Raw genomic sequence first — 26,330 nt, forward strand, 5'->3', positions numbered from 1 at the left:
GCACTTGGTTGAATTGATTTTCATTTAGCTGTGGACTGATGGCCTCACAGCGTTACATAAGAGCAGCTGTGATGAAAAATGCTGTCAGATTGATCTGTGATCAGCAGTTACATGGAAAACTAAAGATGACACTTCAGTAAAGCTAATAATTATAACAAATTAGGTTAGTTACTACTTTAGAGATCAGTGCCAAAGCAGCAGCTACAAAAGCTTCACCAACTGAGGTCAACACTGTTTCTCTGCTGCTGCTCTTCTGGTGCTTTTATATCATAACATGCCTGTCTCTGAGTCTCTGTCTGTGCAGATAACTGCATAAGAGAACATGAAATATGTAGCAGAATAAAACCAGGTTAAAGGTCAAAGTCATAGGGAGCTGCGAACTCTTTAAATCTCAGGGGGCAGTCTTTATCATATTAATGATAGTGATTTAACCGCTCAAAATACAGCCATGTGACATAGAAAATTCAGTTCTATGGTTTTAATGGAGCATTCAGGTGTGTGTCTACATCTCAGACTCTACAGGCCTCAGTTAGCATGTTAAAGGTTAAAGGTCACCCCAAGGTGAAGAAGCCCAGAGCTACATCTCAGACTCTACAGGCCTCAGTTAGCATGTTAAAGGTTAAAGGTCACTCCAAGGTGAAGAAGCCCAGAGCTACATCTCAGACTCTACAGGCCTCAGTTAGCATGTTAAAGGTTAAAGGTCACCCCAAGGTGAAAAAGCCCAGAGCTACATCTCAGACTCTACAGGCCTCAGTTAGCATGTTAAAGGTCAAAGGTCACCCCAAGGTGAAAAAGCCAAGAGCTACATCTCAGACTCTACAGGCCTCAGTTAGCATGTTAAAGGTTAAAGGTCACCCCAAGGTGAAAAAGCCCAGAGCTACATCTCAGACTCTACAGGCCTCAGTTAGCAGGTTAAAGGTTAAAGGTCACCCCAAGGTGAAGAAGCCCAGAGCTACATCTCAGACTCTACAGGCCTCAGTTAGCATGTTAAAGGTTAAAGGTCACCCCAAGGTGAAGAAGCCCAGAGCTACATCTCAGACTCTACAGGCCTCAGTTAGCATGTTAAAGGTTAAAGGTCACCCCAAGGTGAAGAAGCCCAGAGCTACATCTCAGACTCTACAGGCCTCAGTTAGCATGTTAAAGGTTAAAGGTCACCCCAAGGTGAAGAAGCCCAGAGCTACATCTCAGACTCTCCAGGCCTCAGTTAGCATGCTAAAGGTTAAAGGTCACCCCAAGGTGAAAAAGCCCAGAGCTACATCTCAGACTCTACAGGCCTCAGTTAGCATGTTAAAGGTTAAAGGTCACCCCAAGGTGAAGAAGCCCAGAGCTACATCTCAGACTCTACAGGCCTCAGTTAGCATGTTAAAGGTTAAAGGTCACCCCAAGGTGAAGAAGCCCAGAGCTACATCTCAGACTCTACAGGCCTCAGTTAGCATGTTAAAGGTTAAAGGTCACCCCAAGGTGAAGAAGCCCAGAGCTACATCTCAGACTCTACAGGCCTCAGTTAGCATGTTAAAGGTTAAAGGTCACCCCAAGGTGAAGAAGCCCAGAGCTACATCTCAGACTCTCCAGGCCTCAGTTAGCATGCTAAAGGTTAAAGGTCACCCCAAGGTGAAGAAGCCCAGAGCTACATCTCAGACTCTACAGGCCTCAGTTAGCATGCTAAAGGTTAAAGGTCACCCCAAGGTGAAGAAGCCCAGAGCTACATCTCAGACTCTACAGGCTTCAGTTAGCATGTTAAAGGTTAAAGGTCACCCCAAGGTGAAGAAGCCCAGAGCTACATCTCAGACTCTCCAGGCCTCAGTTAGCATGCTAAAGGTTAAAGGTCACCCCAAGGTGAAGAAGCCCAGAGCTACATCTCAGACTCTACAGGCCTCAGTTAGCATGCTAAAGGTTAAAGGTCACCCCAAGGTGAAGAAGCCCAGAGCTACATCTCAGACTCTACAGGCTTCAGTTAGCATGTTAAAGGTTAAAGGTCACCCCAAGGTGAAGAAGCCCAGAGCTACATCTCAGACTCTACAGGCTTCAGTTAGCATGTTAAAGGTTAAAGGTCACCCCAAGGTGAAGAAGCCCAGAGCTACATCTCAGACTCTACAGGCTTCAGTTAGCATGCTAAAGGTTAAAGGTCACCCCAAGGTGAAGAAGCCCAGAGCTACATCTCAGACTCTACAGGCCTCAGTTAGCATGTTAAAGGTTAAAGGTCATACATCTCAGACTCTCCAGGCCTCAGTTAGCATGTTAAAGGTTAAAGGTCATACATCTCAGACTCTCCAGGCCTCAGTTAGCAGGTTAAAGGTTCAGTTATGCTTTGGTCACATCAAACTGATGTGGTGAACATGTTCCCAAAGCAACACCAGCAACTACTTCTATGTTCAACCTTATTTCAGGTTTGTTTGCTGAGGGAAATAAATGAATATAGCTTGTTAGCTGTTAACTGGGCAGAGCTCTCAGAGCTGTTTCACAGCAGCCTGTTGAAATGTGAGCTGTAAGACTGGAGGAATGGAAAACCAAAACCAAGGGTTAAAAGACAATAAAACTCAGTCAGATGCACTCACTTCAGCTCAGGTGATAGAACATTTTATGCATTATGTTAACAACTCCAACTGCTGGGTTTTCCTCAAATGTCATAACGCACATGTGACCTTTGACCCCGTAACTATGGAAACTGAGCTGTGTTCCAGGAGCAGATGGCACCTCGGAGTTTAAGATGAGGTGATGGCAATGGAAATAAGGTGCGAGAGGAAAGGAAGGAAAGCTATGAAGTGCAAGAAGTCGAGGACAGATGGTGTGAGAGAGAAGAGGAGAGGAAGGTAAACGACTGTCACTACAGCTTTAAACCAAAGATAACGATGCTTTTTAATGAACTACTGACTGTTAAAGACTGTTAAAAAGCACAGCATATCACAGCCTTAATTCTACACTTTTACCAACAACTGCTGAATAATGCAACCATTTTTCCTTTAATGATAGATTACCAGCATTTTAAGCTGCAATAACGAACAATAATGAATGAATAGTGTGGTTCTTTCACAGTGAAGTCAGCAGGGATCATCATTTCCTTCCAAACAAACACTCTGTCAACTGGTTTTAACACTGAAGCTTAAATACTTCATCAGAATTAAGACCTTTTGGTGTCTGGTCAGCAGAAGGATTTTAAGTGATGTAACAGAAAGACCTTCAGATCTGTGAAAAGCTGAACTTGTTGTTTAATTTAGCTTCACAGAGTCAGAGAAGACCTGACCTGAAAAAGCAGCTGCTAATCAGAGATTAAAATTAACCAACTAAAAGTCTTTTAAAAGAGTAAAACCCCCAAACTGTTCTCCGTAGTACAAAAGTTCAATTAATGGGGAATGAAAAGACTTTTATAAGCTGACAGTGTTTGAATAGAGCTGAACCCTTATCTGAAGTAAACGGAGTGTTGATGGGTAGGTGGGTGAATTATTAGAAAAAATTAAATAAGGCAATATTAATTATTATGTATAAGTCATTAAATATGAACAAATACCCATTTTAAAGATAAACTATTTAACGGAGAATCTTATCAGATACTTTATATGTTTACATTTGCTCTTAAAAAGGTCTTTTTTTATTAAATAATACCAAATACATTACAAAACAAAGAGATTTTTAATTCTTTCTCTCAACATATCTACTTACATATCTGTCAAGATTAAACTAACAACCATAAACATAAGAGGAACCTCCATAAACTGTTGAAAACATGGTTTTATATTCTAATCGTGTCTCTCGCCTCGGGTGCATGTGCTAATTTGCTCTTAATAATGAATAAGCAGATAATGCTTTAGAGGAAATAAAACACTGACAAACACATATATGCAGCACAAACAGTTTTTTTCCTAAACACCCAAAACATCAACCTCTTCCAACCCTGCGCTGTATCTCTCCAAAAATCATTTTCTGTCATTCTGTGCTGCCAAGGGGAGAAAAAGAAGATTTAGAACAGCATTTTAGGGTCGAAATGCTATATATATATATATATATATATATATATATATATTCAGAGTTTCATTCCATATATTCAAAGATTAATTTCCTGAACGGCATGCCATAATATATATATATATACATACACATATACATATATATATATTGGGCTCAGCAGCATTTGCATCAACAATGTTAAAACCAAACTTAAACCCACAGAGAAGGATTTATATAGAAGATTTATACCAGCATTTTAGGGTCGAAATGACAGAAACAGAACTTCAATAAGGACAATGGGTGAAATAACTCTTTATTATATAATATGATCATTTAGGGCTCTCTGTTCTTCTCACTTAGTGATGAACAAGATGTCCACCCATCCATATATATATATATATATATATATATATATATATATATATATATATATATATATATATATATATATATATAAAACCAAACTTAAACCCACAGAGAAGGCTTCCTGCTTGTTTCAGGTCCCAAAATCCAAAGTCTCAAAACTAATGTGCTGCCTTTGTGTATTTTCTGTCTTTCTGAGGATGCTACTGGTTCCTTTGTTGTTAGCCAGCCAAGACGCTCTCGACCAATCACAGACTGTTCTGGGCCAGTGGGCCAGAGCCACATGTTCTCCAGCTGTGGCATTTATGGCCGAAGACTCACAGCACAAAAGAACAGCAAGAAAAAAGGAGTTTGGCTGCTCTCAGGTCCAAAATGTTCCTGAAAGTAACACCGAATGAGGGAAAGTTTCCACAATCTTATCTTATTGGAAGCAGGGCTATTTAGGTAATTGAGTATTCTATTGATCGTTCAGTCGATTAATATAATACTGATAATACTTCAGCGATAATAACTATTTAAAAGAGAAAACAAAGAGAGGAGAACCATTCTTTAGTTGATTTTTCAGAAAATCTAACAAATATGTATCAGAAAACCAAAACCAAGCAGTGGATAAGTGTCATAATGAGATATTTCTTATGAAGTGGGTCAGTTCTGGGGACTGAAAAAGCTTTAACTCACAGCTGCATGATCAGGTAGAGGTGGTCAGGGCTCTCATAGATGTCCTCCAGGGCCACAATGTTCTCATGTTTAATCCTGCAAAGCAAAGGCAAACCATCAGAAAGCTTTTTATTTCTTACGTCACATCCCTAACCCTTTAATCCTAAAGGGTGCTGCTTTAAGCATTCTCACAATCAGCAGAAGCACTCAGACAGCGTGGCCCGATAATCCGGACTAATACGGAGATCTGAGTGTTCTTCCAATTTTATTTTCCACCCAACAGTTCCAGTATTTATATAATATATATCGTGTTTCACACCTTTTTCAGAGAAAGTAATTGGCTGAGGAATATTTTATTTGATATTCTATAGCTCCAGAGCAGCCACTGAATTAACTGCCAGGTGAGATTTTAATCTCAGCTGCTCCCCTTGTTGCTCCATGTGCTATAATAATGTGTTAAAAACAACAAACAGTGAAAAGAAAGATCATTTCAGGTTCTAATCTCCAGGCAGACAAACGGGTCAGAAATCTGAACCAATTATATCCGTAGTAATGCACTCCAACAAATCTCCCTGCATCCCCCTATCGTATCTTCTGTTGTTCCCATGACTTCTGCTCATTTCTCCATGGTTACAGCAGCGGGATGCAGCCGTTTCAGAGATATGTGTATCTGCTACCTTGGAGGATCACGGCTGCCTCTGTGTGGGTGTTTGGTTTAATCTTCTTCCTCCACAGAGGTAATTCCTCCTGGTCTGCCTCAGACATACTCGTGCACAGCAGCAGGTAAACAGGTGAGCATCCAACGCTCCTCACAGAGGCAGGCGGGTGAGCAAAGACTCATGAAAGGGATAATGTGTGTGTTTAAGCCCTGTCTGATGACGAAGGGCTCAGAGAGTGATGGCAGAGCAGAGAGCATTCACAAAAAAGCCTCTCACAGGCTGCTGTTTGCTGCTCTCATTCATGGATTTCTGCTGCTATAATTATAGTTAGAACTGGCACAAACTAATCTCTCATCACCTCTAACATACACCAAAATTATAGATTGGTTAATTTTGTAAAGATGTTTTCATTATTCAGTAACTATTGGCAGGACTTCAGGGTATTTTTGTCCAAACAGAACATTTTTCACCGCTTTAACTGACTTTACCGAAACGCAGTCATATATTTTCTCATTTCTGATAAATCAATCACATGGTTGCAAAGAGAAACTGACTCCCAGTGTGACACCTGTATGTTAATGAAACATTTTAAACAAAACCATGTAAAGGTTTATATGAACAAAAATATCTTTACTGATTCCACAATTTGAGAAAAGCTTAAAATGTAAGTAACAATGGTTTTTATCTCTCATAAAGGAACATTTTTTCACAACTGAACAGAAAACAATTAAATTTCATGGCAGCAACACATCTAAAAAGAGCTGGAACAGGAGCAACAAGAGGCTAAAAAAGCCAGTGATTAATTCATTCAAATTAACATTTAGCTACAAATCAGGTTAATAAGGAAAAGTTCAGTAACATTTGGTATAAAAAAAAGAGCACCTCAGAGAGGCAAAGTCTCTCAGAAGTAAAGATGGAGGTTCAACAATCTGAAAAACGTCTTCTTCAGGGAAGGCCTTTCATACCAAATCAAATTCTATTTATAGAGCACTTTTTAAACAAAAATCAGTGCAAAGTGCTTCATAATAAAATCAACATCAATAAACTTTAACATCAATAAACTTTAACATCAATAAACTTTAACATCAATAAACTTTAACATCAATAAACTTTAACATCAATAAACTTTAACATCAATAAACTTTAACATCTGGCTTGATGCTGAGGTGCAGGATGCCCAGCCACCCCGACCAGGACGATCCCCACAGGGAAGTAAACTGTAAGAAATCAGAACTGGGATCAATCTGTGGATCTGGAAATCCCTTTTTTAAATGCTGCACCATTTAATATAAACTACATGATGCTGGTGGCCTTCATCTCATGTCATACAGCAGTACTGTTGGGGATTGGGCCAAATCTTAGACAAAAATCTCCACAAACCAGAGCTCTGTTTTCTTTGGAGTAACAGCAACATTCTCTGTTTGTGGAATAAATGAAGTGATCCACAGCAGCTAGTTTTTCTCCTCAGACGCTCTGAAATGACCCATTTGTGTAAATGTTTGCATCTCATTACTTTAAGCACTTTTCCACTGTAAGCCAAATTAGCAGATTTATTGTATTTAATAGCAACATACTTCTGTTTTTTACAGGAAGCCCATCACTGATATTTCTCTGTGGTTAAATGGTTGAGAATAAGTAAAAAACAAATCTTTAGAATTTATTTTATTATTATTATTCCTGAATTCATAAGTTAGAATTCACTGAATTCTACATCTTAACTGATAACTCCTCAGCTTGATCTGAAGCTCGTCTTTATGAATATCATGTTTAGTTGTTCATAATTAATTATTTTTGATGAGGGTTCAAAGTAAAGTCTGTCCAAAAAGCCTAGAGTCTGAGTCCTGAAGTCTTTTTGGTTCTGGAGAGCTGGGAGCCATCGTTGAACAGCAGCTTGGTAGCTTCACAGAACCCAACCCTGCAGGGATAATAAGAGAACCCCCCCCCCCCAACATCATACCAGTGGGGCCCGTCTGATCCATGCGATTAGCTCCTGATCTGACCAATGTACTCTGGTTTTATTGATCTTTCTGCTCTTAAAAAGAGCTCCGACACATTGGAGAAAGAACCTCCTGGAGTGTTTGTTTCTGGGTTGTTGGTAATAGATCCTTTGGGACCTGTGGGGTCTTTGTAGATCAGGCTTGGTCCCCACTAAAGGTATCAGATCCCATCTGATTGGTATCTGCTGAGTTTGGAGGCCAGGTGAACAACTTGAGACTTCTACTGTCATGTGTAAAAGAATTTTAGGTTACAAAATACCTCCATGTGGAAGTCACCCAGCAGCACCCTGAACTGTCAGTGCTTTTAAAGTTTTAGCAGAATAATCATTCTTACTTTACTGCTGCCATCAACTCTGGCTCTATTATTATGAGACTTCATCCTCCAGTACAAATGCCCAATAGTACAGAATAAACACTTAACTTCCTCCTCTACCATTTTTACAACACTTTCGCTGACTTTGTGTTATCAAAGATTAGCGGAGCATACCTAAATCATCTGTAAAACTTGGTATCTGGAGCTAAAACAGAGTGTTACGACATTACTTTTACCATAAAGTGGCAGCACAACTATGAGTGGAAAAGCCTTGGTTGTGACTATTATTGCTCAGAGGGAATTAAGAAATGCAAACAAACCCTTTGCCTTTGCTTTTTTCTTCAAAGGGTTAAATTGCAGAGCTTCCCACTTCCTACTTTTTAAGTTTTTTTGGAGATGCGTCTTATACGTCATTTTAATGACTCCAGTGCAATAAAAATAAAAGCCTTCTAACCTGCAGACACCACAGATCATTGGACTGATGTTATGATGCCGTTATTTCTTTATTCATTTCTGTTTCTGAGGGAGTCCATATTCAGAACAGTCCCAGCCCCCTGTGTGGTTTTATAAGTCAATACCCAGCTTAACCTGAAACCTGACGGGCACGTTTCCTGCTAACAGCTACTGACATTATGGGGGCTCCAGGACCTGCAACAGGCAGCAGGTGATGTGGTGGATACTGTCTCTAAGTGTCCAGAGCAGCAGGAAAGTGACCGTCAGAAATGTGAGAGACCATTTCAGGAATGGAACCACCAAATGTTCCGCTCCGTTAGCTCAACCTGAATCATCTCCTGAGCTTTACCGGCTCTTAGTGTAACATGGTGAAGATGCATCTGACCCAACTTTTAATCCAATACACCAACAGGACAAGCAGCAGGATGGCTCTCCTCGTTACGCTCTGTTCTGTGGCGTCCGAGTGTCTGATAGCTGTGGATCGTGACCTCGGGGCGGGGGTTAGGGTTAGATGCACAGTTGCCCCGGTAACCAGGGATCAGTGAAGCTGGAGCGTGTGTTTATGTGGCTTCACCAACCTCCTCAGCACAGCTATTTCATTTTCGATGCTGCTCTCCTTGCCCTTCAGAGCCTTCTTAGGGATGCACTTCACCGCCAACATTCGGCCCGTCAGCTTCTCCTGGGCCAGCACCACCTCAGAAAACGCTCCTCTGAGAACACACAGAGAGGAATCCCATTATTCACCTGAACATGGGAACATTACCTGTTTATTTGGTCTGCTCACTATGGTTCATCAGAAATAACACACCCTGTGAAAATGATTTTAGGTTTCATCTCTGTGAAGAACACAGGAAAAACTCCTTTAAAAACTCCTGATTCACTGCTTCTGAATTCAGTTGTTTTACCTTAAAGATTTGGAACTGGTGTGGTCGGATGATCTTAACATCCAGAAAATTAAACTGCAGGGGAAACATGATTGGATCTGCCAAGAGGAACATCACATTAGCGATTTTCTTATTTATTCATTTACCGCAGGGCTAGAAATGTTTTTAACTTTTAAAAATGATAAATAAAACACGAACAACGTCGGAATCAGGAAAATAACTTTAAATTCGGCTGCCTCTTTAAGGGGTTTGTCTGTGGACGTGTCATAAAGACGATCGGAGTGATGAATGAAGAGGAGTTAATCTGAGCTCAGGCTGCTATGTAAGCATGACTCTTCGCTCTCTACATTCAGGAAACCTGCAGCTGACTCAAAGACTTCACGAATCCTGCTGATTGGACCTGAAATGAAGACTTTCAGCTGTCCTACGGCCTGCTACAGTTTCATTGTACGTCTTTAACTCCTTCTTTTCAGCCACTTAAAATCCTATGAGCCTCTGACATTGACCTTTATTTTGTACAATCATGGATTGGAAACTGCCCTAAAGTGCCCTGAGCTACAACAGTTTCCATCCTGCACCGTAGTGCTTTCTGGTGGCTTAAAGTTTTTTGTGGGCTTTTGATGCCGTCTCTGAAGCCTCTTCGCCATGACAACCGATTCATGTATTTGGCTGTGCATGTGCAGGGCTCACAGAGAAGTACTTTTATGGCAGCAGCACTATATCCCACACTTTTAGGGGGAGTCAAAGAGGAAATAATGGTCAAACTCTCTTGTGTTCATTTAAGTGAAGAAATTTCTCATGACATGCTTTGTTGTTATATTTTGAGTTGTTTTGTCTTCTTTTCAGGTTTTAGGTTTATTTCTTGTCATGTTTTTCCCTTTGTTTCACAGCTGCACCCCTTCACTAATCACATCCCGCAGTATTTAGTCTCCAGGCTTCCCTCAACTCAAAATCCTCACCTCACTCCATGCATCAAGTTCACGGTTTTTCATGTTTTTGCCTTTATTTCCACAGTCGTAGTCCTTGTCTTGTTTATTTGTTCCACAGTTAAGAGATCTTGTGTTATCCGGCTCAGCCGCGCTTTTTGTTGCTGTGTTAAATAAATCTAGTTTTTGGCTTTTTTCCTCTATCTACACCACGCCTCTGACCAAATTAACTTTGCATTCAGTTCCCAAATCTCTGGAAGAACCAAGGACTGCTCCAAAAACACAACTATGAGCCAGACTGCTCCCCTCTGCTCTTGACTTTCTGTCTATGTAGTCTTTAAGAGTCACTTGTTCAGTAACAAAATGTTTCTTGTGCTTCATTTTTCTTAATTTACATACTAGTAAACTTGAATTTGAACATTACTGGTTATTAGAAACCAAAAAACAAGAAGTTCAAAAACTGTGGACAAATGTTTTTGTTGGTGGGGGCCGTTTTATTATCTCATCAACCTGAATTAATTGACCTGCGCCTAAGGGAGAACAGATTTTCAGCTGAGACGTGTCTATGGGAAATAATTTGGCAGTTTGGAAACATCTGCCTCTAAAAGTGACCTCTCTGAACAGAGCTTGGAGAGAACTGCATCCAAGTGGTTTTAAGACCAAATCATGACAATTTCCACTGTGAATAAGTTCTCTTTTGATGCTTTGCAGAAAGTCCTCTCAGAGAGAACATCGTTTCCTGAGCCGTCCATCAGCCATGGCCCCAGGCATCAAACCACCCGCAGTCCATCACACCTTTGAAGTCCTTGCCGTTTTTCTAGTCCCTCCCAGCAGGAATCTCTCTCCTCGTGATCCTCAGACCTTTCAGAGACGAGCAATCATACCGCCTTGTTGCCCCCGGTGATCGAGGTGGATGTCTTTAGACCAATAAGATGACTCTAATTGACTCACACGACAGACTCCGACTCAAACTGATTATGGCCGCTGGGGTTTTTTGTCTGTTAACGGAGAATTTCACCAGGCAGCCAAGACTGGACAGAACCATTGGGTCTGCCCAATGTAAACAATAAGGTTAATCCATTGTTGATGTGAACATAATATCGTACTTGGAAGTAATTTTGACATTACTTGCCCCCATTCCATCTGTGTTTGTGCCTTTAACTTTTCCCCATTGTTGATAACTTTGTCCCTAGATTTTACAAAGCACCCAACATCAAATCAGACAACTATTTGCAGCTCCTTCCCATTTAAGTCTAAGGAGCAACTCAGACTGTGAGAGCTTAACTCACAGTGAAAAAGCTTAAAAAAGCTTAAATCGTCCAACTGACTCATTCATATAAAACATTATAAAACCGTGAGTAACACAAAGGGACAGCATATCTTGTTGCAGAATAATAATTCAATTGAACAAGGATCATGTAATAAATATCGAACTCCAGCAAAGCAAAGATTTGTCACGATTCGCTTTTAGAAAAACAGACAAATGTGTTTCTGCCTGAAAGCTGCCGAGAAAAAAATGAAGCTGAACGGAACAGAAATACAGAAAAAGGTCAGAAGTGAGAGAGAGAAGTGTGTAAGACAGACACAGGGATAGACTGGAACAGGCTGACAGCGACACATTTATTGTAGAGACTGATATCAGAATCGGTCGAGGTCAAACTGAAAATATATTCCTCAAAAAAGTTGTTCAATCATCGTATTCTCTGGTTTTTTAGCAAAGATTCCCCCATAAATAAGATAAGATAACAGATTTGTACAGAGTGCGTGTTTCAAACTGTGATAGATGCACAGTTTCTAACTATCTGACATGAATATGAAGAGCCACAGTGAAACAGTCCTGCTGCTGAATCCACAACAGACTGTTTCCCTGTTGGATATGCCCAAGAAACCTTCCCTCCCTCCAACTCATGTGGAGAACTATCGGCCGGCCTCTCTCCTCCCGTTTCTGTCTGAAATCATTGAAAAGGACTTTAAGCAGGTCACAGATTACCTCTCACAGAACAGCCTCCTTGACCCAAACCAATCTGGGTTTAAACACTCCACTGAAACGGCTCTGTTGGCTGTGACAGAAGCCTTAAAAGAAGCCAGAGCGACAGCTAAGTCCTCTGTACTTATCCTGCTTGACTTATCGGCTGCATTTGACACTGTCAACCACAGCATCCTTTTGTCCATACTCTCTAGCATGGGCATCACAGGGAGAGCACACTCCTGGTTTGAATCGTACCTCACTGGTCAGTCCTTCAAAGTATCCTGGCTTGGTCACACTTCTGCAGCGCACCCCCTCGCCACAGGGGTCCCCCAAGGCTCAGTACTGGGACCTCTTCTCTTTGCCATATACACCAACTCACTGGGACAGATCATCCGATCACATGACTTCTCATACCAATGTTACGCTGATGATACCCAGCTCTATCTGTCATTCCCACCTGACGACCACACGGCCTCAGCTGAATCTCAGACTGTCTCTCTGACATATCAACATGGATGAAAGCCCATCACCTCCAACTTAACCTCCCAAAAACTGAACTGCTGGTCTTCCCAGCCAAACCAACCATACACCACAGCATCTGCAGCCAAACCGAATCCCTATCTCTTGCTCCATCAAAGGTTGCTAGAAACTTGGGTGTCATGATTGATGACCAACTAACCTTCAAAGATCCCGTTACCTCGGTTGCTCGTTCAGCCGCTTTGCATTACTAAACATAAGAAAGATCAGACCATACCTGACCCAACATGCCCCCCAGCTCCTGGTGCAGGCCATGGTCATCTCCTGCCTTGACTACTGCAACGCTCTCCTAACTGGTCTCCTAACTGGTCTCCTAACTGGTCTCCTAACTGGTCTCCTAACTGGTCTGTTAGACTGTTAGAAAATCCCTAAGAGCTTCTCGCAGATGTTGAAAGATCTCAACCTCCCCATGAAGTACATCCTGCTCTGGGCCTTCTTGTACAGCTGCCCCGTCTTGCTTGTCCAGTCCAGCTTGTTGTCAAGCCACAGCCCAAGATATTTATAGGTTTTCACAGCCTCCACCTCCTCCTCCTCCTCCTGGTCTGGGTCTGTCCCTCCCAAAATTGATGACCAGTTCCTTAGTCTTTGAGGTGTTGAGCTGCAGATTGTCCATGTGGCACCAGACAACAAAGCTCCTCACCAAGCTCCTGTACTCCTCCTCTTCCTCATCTCTGATACACCCCATGATGGATGTGTCATCTGCAAACTTCTGGATGTGACACGATGCAGAGTTGTAGCAGAAGTCTGCGGTGTACAGAGTTAAGAGTTTGGGGGACAGTGTACCTGTGGAGATTCAGTGCTACTGACCACAGTGTCGGATGTGATGTCCTTCAGCCTGACACACTGTGGTCTGTCGGTGGGGTGGCTGGAAATCCAAGCAACCAGCCAGGAGTCCACAGTTTTCCCTGGAGTGCAAGGGGCTGGACTGTGTTGAAGCCACTCGAAAAGTCCAGGAGGATAATTCTGCGAGGGGCTCGGTGTAGGAGGTAGAGGAAGGCATCCTCCACATCAACCGCTGCCCGGTAGGCAAACTGTAGGGGGTCCTCAGCGTGCTGTACCTGAGGCCTGAGGAAGAGCCCTTCAGCATCCTGAGGAGCCAGGGGGACACCTCATCGGGTCCTGCTGCCTTCCGGGACCGGAGCTTTTAAAATCCATTTAAACATTTAAAAAAAAAGCCATTTTGTTCTACTTTCACATTTACACAAAGCAACCGTGTGAAAACTTCCCATCTTCACAGAAGAACATTTTAAATTGATTTAAATTACTTTCAAACAAAACAACAGCAACAAAACTACATTGTTAGCAAAATAGTATAAGAGCACCACAGGAGACTGTACCATTTCTCTTACTTTCAGTACAACTCACAGTCCTGTCATCTCAAGAAATTCTCTGCCTCTACATTTGTTTGGTGTATCAGAGACAGACAAAAGGCTGAGTGCAGGGAACTGGTCAGTCACTTTGTGGCATCGTTTGGGAACAATCACAGAATATCACTGTGGATTTTAGGAGAACCAAGAATAAGCCAAACATTGTCTCCATCCAGGAATACAGATATCTAGGAGTTTACCTGGATAGCACTGGACCGGAAAAGCAACACTGAGGCCGTCTACAAGGAAGGACATAACAGACTGTACAACTTAAGGATGCTGTGGTCCTTCAATGTCTGCACCTAGAGGTTTCATATCTTCTAAAGGCACCAAGAGGTTTCATATCTTCTAAAGGTCTGCTGTGGAGAGGGCAGTCTGCTTTGCATCATCTGTTGGGGCAGCAGCTTCAGAGCCAAAGAAACTGAACAAACTGATAAAGAAGCTTAAAAGAACAATAATGCACAAGCTGCTTAACAGAAAGAAGAAGAACACGCCACAACCTCTACATAACAGTGATGAGAGGGTTCAGTCAGAGGCTTCTTTAACTCTGCTGCAACACAGGGCAGCACAGGAAGTCCTTCCTGCACACATTACAGTCTAATGATGAAGGTTTTTTAAATTATAATTGACCTTTTTGTGCTTTAATAAAGACGGTTGTTTTCCCACTGCAACCTGCTTGATAAATGGAGCAACCTAATGATGAGCTAAACTTTATCTAATAAAAGTCAACACATGTTGCCATGCTCCTAATGTGTATTTTGTTGTGTTATAAAGTAAAGTTTTCAGCGGATTACTAACTGTTTTGTTCTGTTAAGCTTTTGTCTAATTAGTAGGATTTTCTAAATAAATATACATAAACACTAGGAAAACCCACACTGACCATTACTGGCCTCCTGTTGGCTCAGAAGTATTAAACATGCAGTGTAATGGAAACTAAATTGAGGCTCTCAAATGTCACTAATGGTGCAGTTATTAAATAAATTCTTTCAAAGAGAAATGTTAATGCATCTGTGACCCTATCAGGAGCAACCTCCTCCATCTAATTAATTAATTAAGCCTTTGTTAACTACCTCTGATTTAACATGTGGGTAACATTCAATCTGTGTATTATTACCGTTTTATCTGGGGAATTAAACAAGTTTTATTCCTCACAACAACATCTTTTTAACATCTAAACAGATCTGTTTATCCGAATGAAAGCTCAGACACAGTAAACACTTAAATAACATATCTGGATAAAATGACAGAAACCGTTGGACAGTTGGAATACAGCCCTGTCATATCAGTCAGTCCTTTCTTGTAGCTTTTCTGGTTTTTATGAAAGCTTGAATTCTTTTTTCTTTTTCATGTTCCACCTTAAATCTGAACTCAGACTCAGTGCTGATATCCTCTCTGAACAAAAGAGATGCATCATCATCCTGAAAAATGAGCTCAGCTTCACCAAACCTCCTTCTGACTGATGGAAGGAGAACAGAGTCCTCCTGAACACCTCCTCTGGTCCTTTACATCAGCCCATATCATCAGAGATGGAAGGAGAACAGAGTCCACCTGAACACCTCCTCTGGTCCTTTACATCAGCCCATATCATCAGTGATGGAAGGAGAACAGAGTCCACCTGAACACCTCCTCTGGTCCTTTACATCAGCCCATATCATCAGTGATGGAAGGAGAACAGAGTCCACCTGAACACCTCCTCTGGTCCTTTACATCAGCCCATATCATCAGAGATGGAAGGAGAACAGAGTCCACCTGAACACCTCCTCTGGTCCTTTACTTCAGCCCATATCATCAGTGATGGAAGGAGAACAGAGTCCACCTGAACACCTCCTCTGGTCCTTTACATCAGCCCATATCATCAGAGATGGAAGGAGAACAGAGTGCACCTGAACACCTCCTCTGGTCCTTTACATCAGCCCATATCATCAGAGATGGAAGGAGAACAGAGTCCACCTGAACACCTCCTCTGGTCCTTTCCATCAGCCCATATCATCAGAGATGGAAGGAGAACAGAGTCCTCCTGAACACCTCCTCTGGTCCTTTACATCAGCCCATATCATCAGTGATGGAAGGAGAACAGAGTCCACCTGAACACCTCCTCTGGTCCTTTACATCAGCCCATATCATCAGAGATGGAAGGAGAACAGAGTCCTCCTGAACACCTCCTCTGGTCCTTTACATCAGCCCATATCATCAGAGATGGAAGGAGAACAGAGTCCACCTGAACACCTCCTCTGGTCCTTTCCATCAGCCCATATCATCAGTGATGGAAGGAGAACAGAGTCCACCTGAACACCTCCTCTGGTCCTTTACATCAGCCCATATCATCAGTGATGGAAGGAGAACAGAGTCCTCCTGAACACCTCCTCTGGTCCTTTACATCAGCCCATATCATCAGAGATGGAAGGAGAACAGAGTCCACCTGAACACCTCCTCTGGTCCTTTACATCAGCCCATATCATCAGAGATGGAAGGAGAACAGAGTCCACCTGAACACCTCCTCTGGTCCTTTACATCAGCCCATATCATCAGAGATGGAAGGAGAACAGAGTCCACCTGAACACCTCCTCTGGTCCTTTCCATCAGCCCATATCATCAGAGATGGAAGGAGAACAGAGTCCTCCTGAACACCTCCTCTGGTCCTTTACATCAGCCCATATCATCAGAGATGGAAGGAGAACAGAGTCCACCTGAACACCTCCTCTGGTCCTTTACATCAGCCCATATCATCAGAGATGGAAGGAGAACAGAGTCCACCTGAACACCTCCTCTGGTCCTTTCCATCAGCCCATATCATCAGAGATGGAAGGAGAACAGAGTCCACCTGAACACCTCCTCTGGTCCTTTACATCAGCCCATATCATCAGAGATGGAAGGAGAACAGAGTCCACCTGAACATCTCCTCTGGTCCTTTCCATCAGCCCATATCATCAGAGATGGAAGGAGAACAGAGTCCACCTGAACACCTCCTCTGGTCCTTTACATCAGCCCATATCATCACTGATGGAAGGAGAACAGAGTCCTCCTGAACACCTCCTCTGGTCCTTTACATCAGCCCATATCATCAGAGATGGAAGGAGAACAGAGTCCACCTGAACACCTCCTCTGGTCCTTTCCATCAGCCCATATCATCAGAGATGGAAGGAGAACAGAGTCCACCTGAACATCTCCTCTGGTCCTTTCCATCAGCCCATATCATCAGAGATGGAAGGAGAACAGAGTCCACCTGAACACCTCCTCTGGTCCTTTACATCAGCCCATATCATCAGAGATGGAAGGAGAACAGAGTCCACCTGAACACCTCCTCTGGTCCTTTCCATCAGCCCATATCATCAGAGATGGAAGGAGAACAGAGTCCACCTGAACACCTCCTCTGGTCCTTTACATCAGCCCATATCATCAGAGATGGAAGGAGAACAGAGTCCTCCTGAACACCTCCTCTGGTCCTTTACATCAGCCCATATCATCAGAGATGGAAGGAGAACAGAGTCCACCTGAACACCTCCTCTGGTCCTTTACATCAGCCCATATCATCAGTGATGGAAGGAGAACAGAGTCCACCTGAACATCTCCTCTGGTCCTTTCCATCAGCCCATATCATCAGAGATGGAAGGAGAACAGAGTCCTCCTGAACACCTCCTCTGGTCCTTTCCATCAGCCCATATCATCAGAGATGGAAGGAGAACAGAGTCCACCTGAACATCTCCTCTGGTCCTTTCCATCAGCCCATATCATCAGAGATGGAAGGAGAACAGAGTCCTCCTGAACGCCTCCTCTGGTCCTTTACATCAGCCCATATCATCAGAGATGGAAGGAGAACAGAGTCCACCTGAACACCTCCTCTGGTCCTTTACATCAGCCCATATCATCAGAGATGGAAGGAGAACAGAGTCCACCTGAACACCTCCTCTGGTCCTTTACATCAGCCCATATCATCAGAGATGGAAGGAGAACAGAGTCCACCTGAACACCTCCTCTGGTCCTTTCCATCAGCCCATATCATCAGAGATGGAAGGAGAACAGAGTCCACCTGAACACCTCCTCTGGTCCTTTACATCAGCCCATATCATCAGAGATGGAAGGAGAACAGAGTCCACCTGAACACCTCCTCTGGTCCTTTACATCAGCCCATATCATCCCTGATGGAAGGAGAACAGAGTCCACCTGAACACCTCCTCTGGTCCTTTACATCAGCCCATATCATCAGAGATGGAAGGAGAACAGAGTCCACCTGAACACCTCCTCTGGTCCTTTACATCAGCCCATATCATCAGAGATGGAAGGAGAACAGAGTCCACCTGAACACCTCCTCTGGTCCTTTACATCAGCCCATATCATCAGTGATGGAAGGAGAACAGAGTCCACCTGAACACCTCCTCTGGTCCTTTACATCAGCCCATATCATCAGAGATGGAAGGAGAACAGAGTCCACCTGAACACCTCCTCTGGTCCTTTACATCAGCCCATATAATCAGAGATGGAAGGAGAACAGAGTCCACCTGAACACCTCCTCTGGTCCTTTACATCAGCCCATATCATCAGAGATGGAAGGAGAACAGAGTCCACCTGAACACCTCCTCTGGTCCTTTACATCAGCCCATATCATCCCTGATGGAAGGAGAACAGAGTCCACCTGAACACCTCCTCTGGTCCTTTACATCAGCCCATATCATCAGAGATGGAAGGAGAACAGAGTCCACCTGAACACCTCCTCTGGTCCTTTACATCAGCCCATATCATCAGAGATGGAAGGAGAACAGAGTCCACCTGAACACCTCCTCTGGTCCTTTACATCAGCCCATATCATCAGTGATGGAAGGAGAACAGAGTCCACCTGAACACCTCCTCTGGTCCTTTACATCAGCCCATATCATCAGAGATGGAAGGAGAACAGAGTCCTCCTGAACACCTCCTCTGGTCCTTTACATCAGCCCATATCATCAGAGATGGAAGGAGAACAGAGTCCACCTGAACATCTCCTCTGGTCCTTTACATCAGCCCATATCATCAGAGATGGAAGGAGAACAGAGTCCTCCTGAACACCTCCTCTGGTCCTTTACATCAGCCCATATCATCAGAGATGGAAGGAGAACAGAGTCCACCTGAACACCTCCTCTGGTCCTTTACATCAGTCCATATCATCAGAGATGGAAGGAGAACAGAGTCCACCTGAACACCTCCTCTGGTCCTTTACATCAGCCCATATCATCAGAGATGGAAGGAGAACAGAGTCCACCTGAACACCTCCTCTGGTCCTTTACATCAGCCCATATCATCAGAGATGGAAGGAGAACAGAGTCCTCCTGAACACCTCCTCTGGTCCTTTACATCAGCCCATATCATCAGAGATGGAAGGAGAACAGAGTCCACCTGAACACCTCCTCTGGTCCTTTACATCAGCCCATATCATCAGAGATGGAAGGAGAACAGAGTCCACCTGAACACCTCCTCTGGTCCTTTACATCAGCCCATATCATCAGAGATGGAAGGAGAACAGAGTCCACCTGAACACCTCCTCTGGTCCTTTACATCAGCCCATATCATCAGAGATGGAAGGAGAACAGAGTCCACCTGAACACCTCCTCTGGTCCTTTACATCAGCCCATATCATCAGAGATGGAAGGAGAACAGAGTCCTCCTGAACACCTCCTCTGGTCCTTTACATCAGCCCATATCATCAGAGATGGAAGGAGAACAGAGTCCACCTGAACACCTCCTCTGGTCCTTTACATCAGCCCATATCATCAGAGATGGAAGGAGAACAGAGTCCACCTGAACACCTCCTCTGGTCCTTTACATCAGCCCATATCATCAGAGATGGAAGGAGAACAGAGTCCACCTGAACACCTCCTCTGGTCCTTTACATCAGCCCATATCATCAGAGATGGAAGGAGAACAGAGTCCACCTGAACACCTCCTCTGGTCCTTTACATCAGCCCATATCATCAGAGATGGAAGGAGAACAGAGTCCTCCTGAACACCTCCTCTGGTCCTTTACATCAGCCCATATCATCAGAGATGGAAGGAGAACAGAGTCCACCTGAACACCTCCTCTGGTCCTTTACATCAGCCCATATCATCAGAGATGGAAGGAGAACAGAGTCCACCTGAACACCTCCTCTGGTCCTTTACATCAGCCCATATCATCAGAGATGGAAGGAGAACAGAGTCCACCTGAACACCTCCTCTGGTCCTTTACATCAGCCCATATCATCAGAGATGGAAGGAGAACAGAGTCCACCTGAACATCTCCTCTGGTCCTTTACATCAGCCCATATCATCCCTGATGGAAGGAGAACAGAGTCCTCCTGAACACCTCCTCTGGTCCTTTACATCAGCCCATATCATCAGAGATGGAAGGAGAACAGAGTCCACCTGAACATCTCCTCTGGTCCTTTACATCAGCCCATATCATCCCTGATGGAAGGAGAACAGAGTCCTCCTGAACACCTCCTCTGGTCCTTTACATCAGCCCATATCATCACTGATGGAAGGAGAACAGAGTCCTCCTGAACACCTCCTCTGGTCCTTTACATCAGCCCATATCATCACTGATGGAAGGAGAACAGAGTCCTCCTGAACACCTCCTCTGGTCCTTTACATCAGCCCATATCATCAGAGATGGAAGGAGAACAGAGTCCTCCTGAACACCTCCTCTGGTCCTTTACATCAGCCCATATCATCAGAGATGGAAGGAGAACAGAGTCCACCTGAACACCTCCTCTGGTCCTTTACATCAGCCCATATCATCAGAGATGGAAGGAGAACAGAGTCCACCTGAACACCTCCTCTGGTCCTTTCCATCAGCCCATATCATCAGAGATGGAAGGAGAACAGAGTCCACCTGAACACCTCCTCTGGTCCTTTACATCAGCCCATATCATCAGAGATGGAAGGAGAACAGAGTCCACCTGAACACCTCCTCTGGTCCTTTACATCAGCCCATATCATCAGAGATGGAAGGAGAACAGAGTCCTCCTGAACACCTCCTCTGGTCCTTTACATCAGCCCATATCATCAGAGATGGAAGGAGAACAGAGTCCACCTGAACACCTCCTCTGGTCCTTTACATCAGCCCATATCATCAGAGATGGAAGGAGAACAGAGTCCACCTGAACACCTCCTCTGGTCCTTTACATCAGCCCATATCATCAGAGATGGAAGGAGAACAGAGTCCACCTGAACACCTCCTCTGGTCCTTTCCATCAGCCCATATCATCAGAGATGGAAGGAGAACAGAGTCCACCTGAACACCTCCTCTGGTCCTTTACATCAGCCCATATCATCAGAGATGGAAGGAGAACAGAGTCCACCTGAACACCTCCTCTGGTCCTTTACATCAGCCCATATCATCAGAGATGGAAGGAGAACAGAGTCCACCTGAACACCTCCTCTGGTCCTTTACATCAGCCCATATCATCAGAGATGGAAGGAGAACAGAGTCCTCCTGAACACCTCCTCTGGTCCTTTCCATCAGCCCATATCATCAGAGATGGAAGGAGAACAGAGTCCACCTGAACACCTCCTCTGGTCCTTTACATCAGCCCATATCATCAGAGATGGAAGGAGAACAGAGTCCTCCTGAACACCTCCTCTGGTCCTTTACATCAGCCCATATCATCCCTGATGGAAGGAGAACAGAGTCCACCTGAACATCTCCTCTGGTCCTTTACATCAGCCCATATCATCAGAGATGGAAGGAGAACAGAGTCCACCTGAACACCTCCTCTGGTCCTTTACATCAGCCCATATCATCAGAGATGGAAGGAGAACAGAGTCCTCCTGAACACCTCCTCTGGTCCTTTACATCAGCCCATATCATCAGAGATGGAAGGAGAACAGAGTCCACCTGAACACCTCCTCTGGTCCTTTACATCAGCCCATATCATCAGAGATGGAAGGAGAACAGAGTCCACCTGAACACCTCCTCTGGTCCTTTACATCAGCCCATATCATCAGAGATGGAAGGAGAACAGAGTCCACCTGAACACCTCCTCTGGTCCTTTACATCAGCCCATATCATCAGAGATGGAAGGAGAACAGAGTCCACCTGAACATCTCCTCTGGTCCTTTACATCAGCCCATATCATCAGAGATGGAAGGAGAACAGAGTCCACCTGAACACCTCCTCTGGTCCTTTACATCAGCCCATATCATCAGAGATGGAAGGAGAACAGAGTCCACCTGAACACCTCCTCTGGTCCTTTACATCAGCCCATATCATCAGAGATGGAAGGAGAACAGAGTCCACCTGAACACCTCCTCTGGTCCTTTACATCAGCCCATATCATCAGAGATGGAAGGAGAACAGAGTCCACCTGAACATCTCCTCTGGTCCTTTACATCAGCCCATATCATCAGAGATGGAAGGAGAACAGAGTCCACCTGAACACCTCCTCTGGTCCTTTACATCAGCCCATATCATCAGAGATGGAAGGAGAACAGAGTCCACTTGAACACCTCCTCTGGTCCTTTACATCAGCCCATATCATCAGAGATGGAAGGAGAACAGAGTCCACCTGAACACCTCCTCTGGTCCTTTACATCAGCCCATATCATCAGAGATGGAAGGAGAACAGAGTCCACCTGAACACCTCCTCTGGTCCTTTACTTCAGCCCATATCATCAGAGATGGAAGGAGAACAGAGTCCACCTGAACACCTCCTCTGGTCCTTTACATCAGCCCATATCATCAGAGATGGAAGGAGAACAGAGTCCACCTGAACACCTCCTCTGGTCCTTTACATCAGCCCATATCATCAGAGATGGAAGGAGAACAGAGTCCTCCTGAACACCTCCTCTGGTCCTTTACATCAGCCCATATCATCCCTGATGGAAGGAGAACAGAGTCCACCTGAACATCTCCTCTGGTCCTTTACATCAGCCCATATCATCAGAGATGGAAGGAGAACAGAGTCCACCTGAACACCTCCTCTGGTCCTTTACATCAGCCCATATCATCAGAGATGGAAGGAGAACAGAGTCCACCTGAACACCTCCTCTGGTCCTTTACATCAGCCCATATCATCAGAGATGGAAGGAGAACAGAGTCCACCTGAACACCTCCTCTGGTCCTTTACATCAGCCCATATCATCAGAGATGGAAGGAGAACAGAGTCCACCTGAACACCTCCTCTGGTCCTTTACATCAGCCCATATCATCAGAGATGGAAGGAGAACAGAGTCCACCTGAACATCTCCTCTGGTCCTTTACATCAGCCCATATCATCAGAGATGGAAGGAGAACAGAGTCCACCTGAACACCTCCTCTGGTCCTTTACATCAGCCCATATCATCAGAGATGGAAGGAGAACAGAGTCCACCTGAACACCTCCTCTGGTCCTTTACATCAGCCCATATCATCAGAGATGGAAGGAGAACAGAGTCCACCTGAACACCTCCTCTGGTCCTTTACATCAGCCCATATCATCAGAGATGGAAGGAGAACAGAGTCCACCTGAACATCTCCTCTGGTCCTTTACATCAGCCCATATCATCAGAGATGGAAGGAGAACAGAGTCCACCTGAACACCTCCTCTGGTCCTTTACATCAGCCCATATCATCAGAGATGGAAGGAGAACAGAGTCCACCTGAACACCTCCTCTGGTCCTTTACATCAGCCCATATCATCAGAGATGGAAGGAGAACAGAGTCCACCTGAACACCTCCTCTGGTCCTTTACATCAGCCCATATCATCAGAGATGGAAGGAGAACAGAGTCCACCTGAACACCTCCTCTGGTCCTTTACATCAGCCCATATCATCAGAGATGGAAGGAGAACAGAGTCCACCTGAACACCTCCTCTGGTCCTTTACATCAGCCCATATCATCAGAGATGGAAGGAGAACAGAGTCCACCTGAACACCTCCTCTGGTCCTTTACATCAGCCCATATCATCAGAGATGGAAGGAGAACAGAGTCCACCTGAACACCTCCTCTGGTCCTTTACATCAGCCCATATCATCAGAGATGGAAGGAGAACAGAGTCCACCTGAACACCTCCTCTGGTCCTTTACATCAGCCCATATCATCAGAGATGGAAGGAGAACAGAGTCCACCTGAACACCTCCTCTGGTCCTTTACATCAGCCCATATCATCAGAGATGGAAGGAGAACAGAGTCCACCTGAACACCTCCTCTGGTCCTTTACATCAGCCCATATCATCAGAGATGGAAGGAGAACAGAGTCCACCTGAACACCTCCTCTGGTCCTTTACATCAGCCCATATCATCAGAGATGGAAGGAGAACAGAGTCCTCCTGAACACCTCCTCTGGTCCTTTACATCAGCCCATATCATCACTGATGGAAGGAGAACAGAGTCCTCCTGAACACCTCCTCTGGTCCTTTACATCAGCCCATATCATCAGAGATGGAAGGAGAACAGAGTCCTCCTGAACACCTCCTCTGGTCCTTTACATCAGCCCATATCATCAGAGATGGAAGGAGAACAGAGTCCACTTGAACACCTCCTCTGGTCCTTTACATCAGCCCATATCATCAGAGATGGAAGGAGAACAGAGTCCACCTGAACACCTCCTCTGGTCCTTTACATCAGCCCATATCATCAGAGATGGAAGGAGAACAGAGTCCACCTGAACACCTCCTCTGGTCCTTTACATCAGCCCATATCATCACTGATGGAAGGAGAACAGAGTCCTCCTGAACACCTCCTCTGGTCCTTTACATCAGCCCATATCATCAGTGATGGAAGGAGAACAGAGTCCACCTGAACACCTCCTCTGGTCCTTTACATCAGCCCATATCATCAGAGATGGAAGGAGAACAGAGTCCACCTGAACACCTCCTCTGGTCCTTTACATCAGCCCATATCATCAGAGATGGAAGGAGAACAGAGTCCACCTGAACACCTCCTCTGGTCCTTTACATCAGCCCATATCATCAGAGATGGAAGGAGAACAGAGTCCACCTGAACACCTCCTCTGGTCCTTTACATCAGCCCATATCATCAGAGATGGAAGGAGAACAGAGTCCACCTGAACATCTCCTCTGGTCCTTTACATCAGCCCATATCATCAGAGATGGAAGGAGAACAGAGTCCACCTGAACACCTCCTCTGGTCCTTTACATCAGCCCATATCATCAGAGATGGAAGGAGAACAGAGTCCACCTGAACATCTCCTCTGGTCCTTTACATCAGCCCATATCATCAGAGATGGAAGGAGAACAGAGTCCACCTGAACACCTCCTCTGGTCCTTTACATCAGCCCATATCATCAGAGATGGAAGGAGAACAGAGTCCACCTGAACACCTCCTCTGGTCCTTTACATCAGCCCATATCATCAGAGATGGAAGGAGAACAGAGTCCACCTGAACACCTCCTCTGGTCCTTTACATCAGCCCATATCATCAGAGATGGAAGGAGAACAGAGTCCACCTGAACACCTCCTCTGGTCCTTTACATCAGCCCATATCATCAGAGATGGAAGGAGAACAGAGTCCACCTGAACACCTCCTCTGGTCCTTTACATCAGCCCATATCATCAGAGATGGAAGGAGAACAGAGTCCACCTGAACACCTCCTCTGGTCCTTTACATCAGCCCATATCATCAGAGATGGAAGGAGAACAGAGTCCACCTGAACACCTCCTCTGGTCCTTTACATCAGCCCATATCATCACTGATGGAAGGAGAACAGAGTCCACCTGAACACCTCCTCTGGTCCTTTACATCAGCCCATATCATCAGAGATGGAAGGAGAACAGAGTCCACCTGAACACCTCCTCTGGTCCTTTACATCAGCCCATATCATCAGAGATGGAAGGAGAACAGAGTCCACCTGAACACCTCCTCTGGTCCTTTACATCAGCCCATATCATCAGAGATGGAAGGAGAACAGAGTCCACCTGAACACCTCCTCTGGTCCTTTACATCAGCCCATATCATCAGAGATGGAAGGAGAACAGAGTCCACCTGAACACCTCCTCTGGTCCTTTCCATCAGCCCATATCATCAGAGATGGAAGGAGAACAGAGTCCACCTGAACACCTCCTCTGGTCCTTTACATCAGCCCATATCATCAGAGATGGAAGGAGAACAGAGTCCACCTGAACACCTCCTCTGGTCCTTTACATCAGCCCATATCATCAGAGATGGAAGGAGAACAGAGTCCACCTGAACATCTCCTCTGGTCCTTTACATCAGCCCATATCATCAGAGATGGAAGGAGAACAGAGTCCACCTGAACACCTCCTCTGGTCCTTTACATCAGCCCATATCATCAGAGATGGAAGGAGAACAGAG

The 26,330-nt window shown here is 44.7% G+C and overlaps 1 protein-coding gene across 2 annotated transcripts in view; it reads right to left on the reverse strand.

Annotated features, from left to right (window-relative positions):
• camk1da (calcium/calmodulin-dependent protein kinase 1Da) overlaps positions 1-26,330 on the reverse strand; it is a 79,408-nt gene that overhangs the window by 21,181 nt on the left and 31,897 nt on the right. For both annotated transcript variants that reach the window (XR_011910288.1, XM_072379099.1), the window contains exons 2-3: positions 8,963-9,094; positions 4,984-5,058 (exon numbers count right to left, since the gene is read on the reverse strand). Coding sequence is in view for 1 of the 2 variants with exons in the window: in XM_072379099.1 (XP_072235200.1) it covers positions 4,984-5,058; positions 8,963-9,094 (207 nt within the window). In the remaining variant the exon portion in view is untranslated. The remainder of the gene's footprint in view (positions 1-4,983; positions 5,059-8,962; positions 9,095-26,330) is intronic.

Source organism: Leuresthes tenuis, unplaced genomic scaffold (assembly GCF_036924035.1).
Source record: "Leuresthes tenuis unplaced genomic scaffold, fLeuTen1.0.hap1 SCAF_28, whole genome shotgun sequence".
NCBI classification, from domain to species: domain Eukaryota; kingdom Metazoa; phylum Chordata; class Actinopteri; order Atheriniformes; family Atherinopsidae; genus Leuresthes; species Leuresthes tenuis.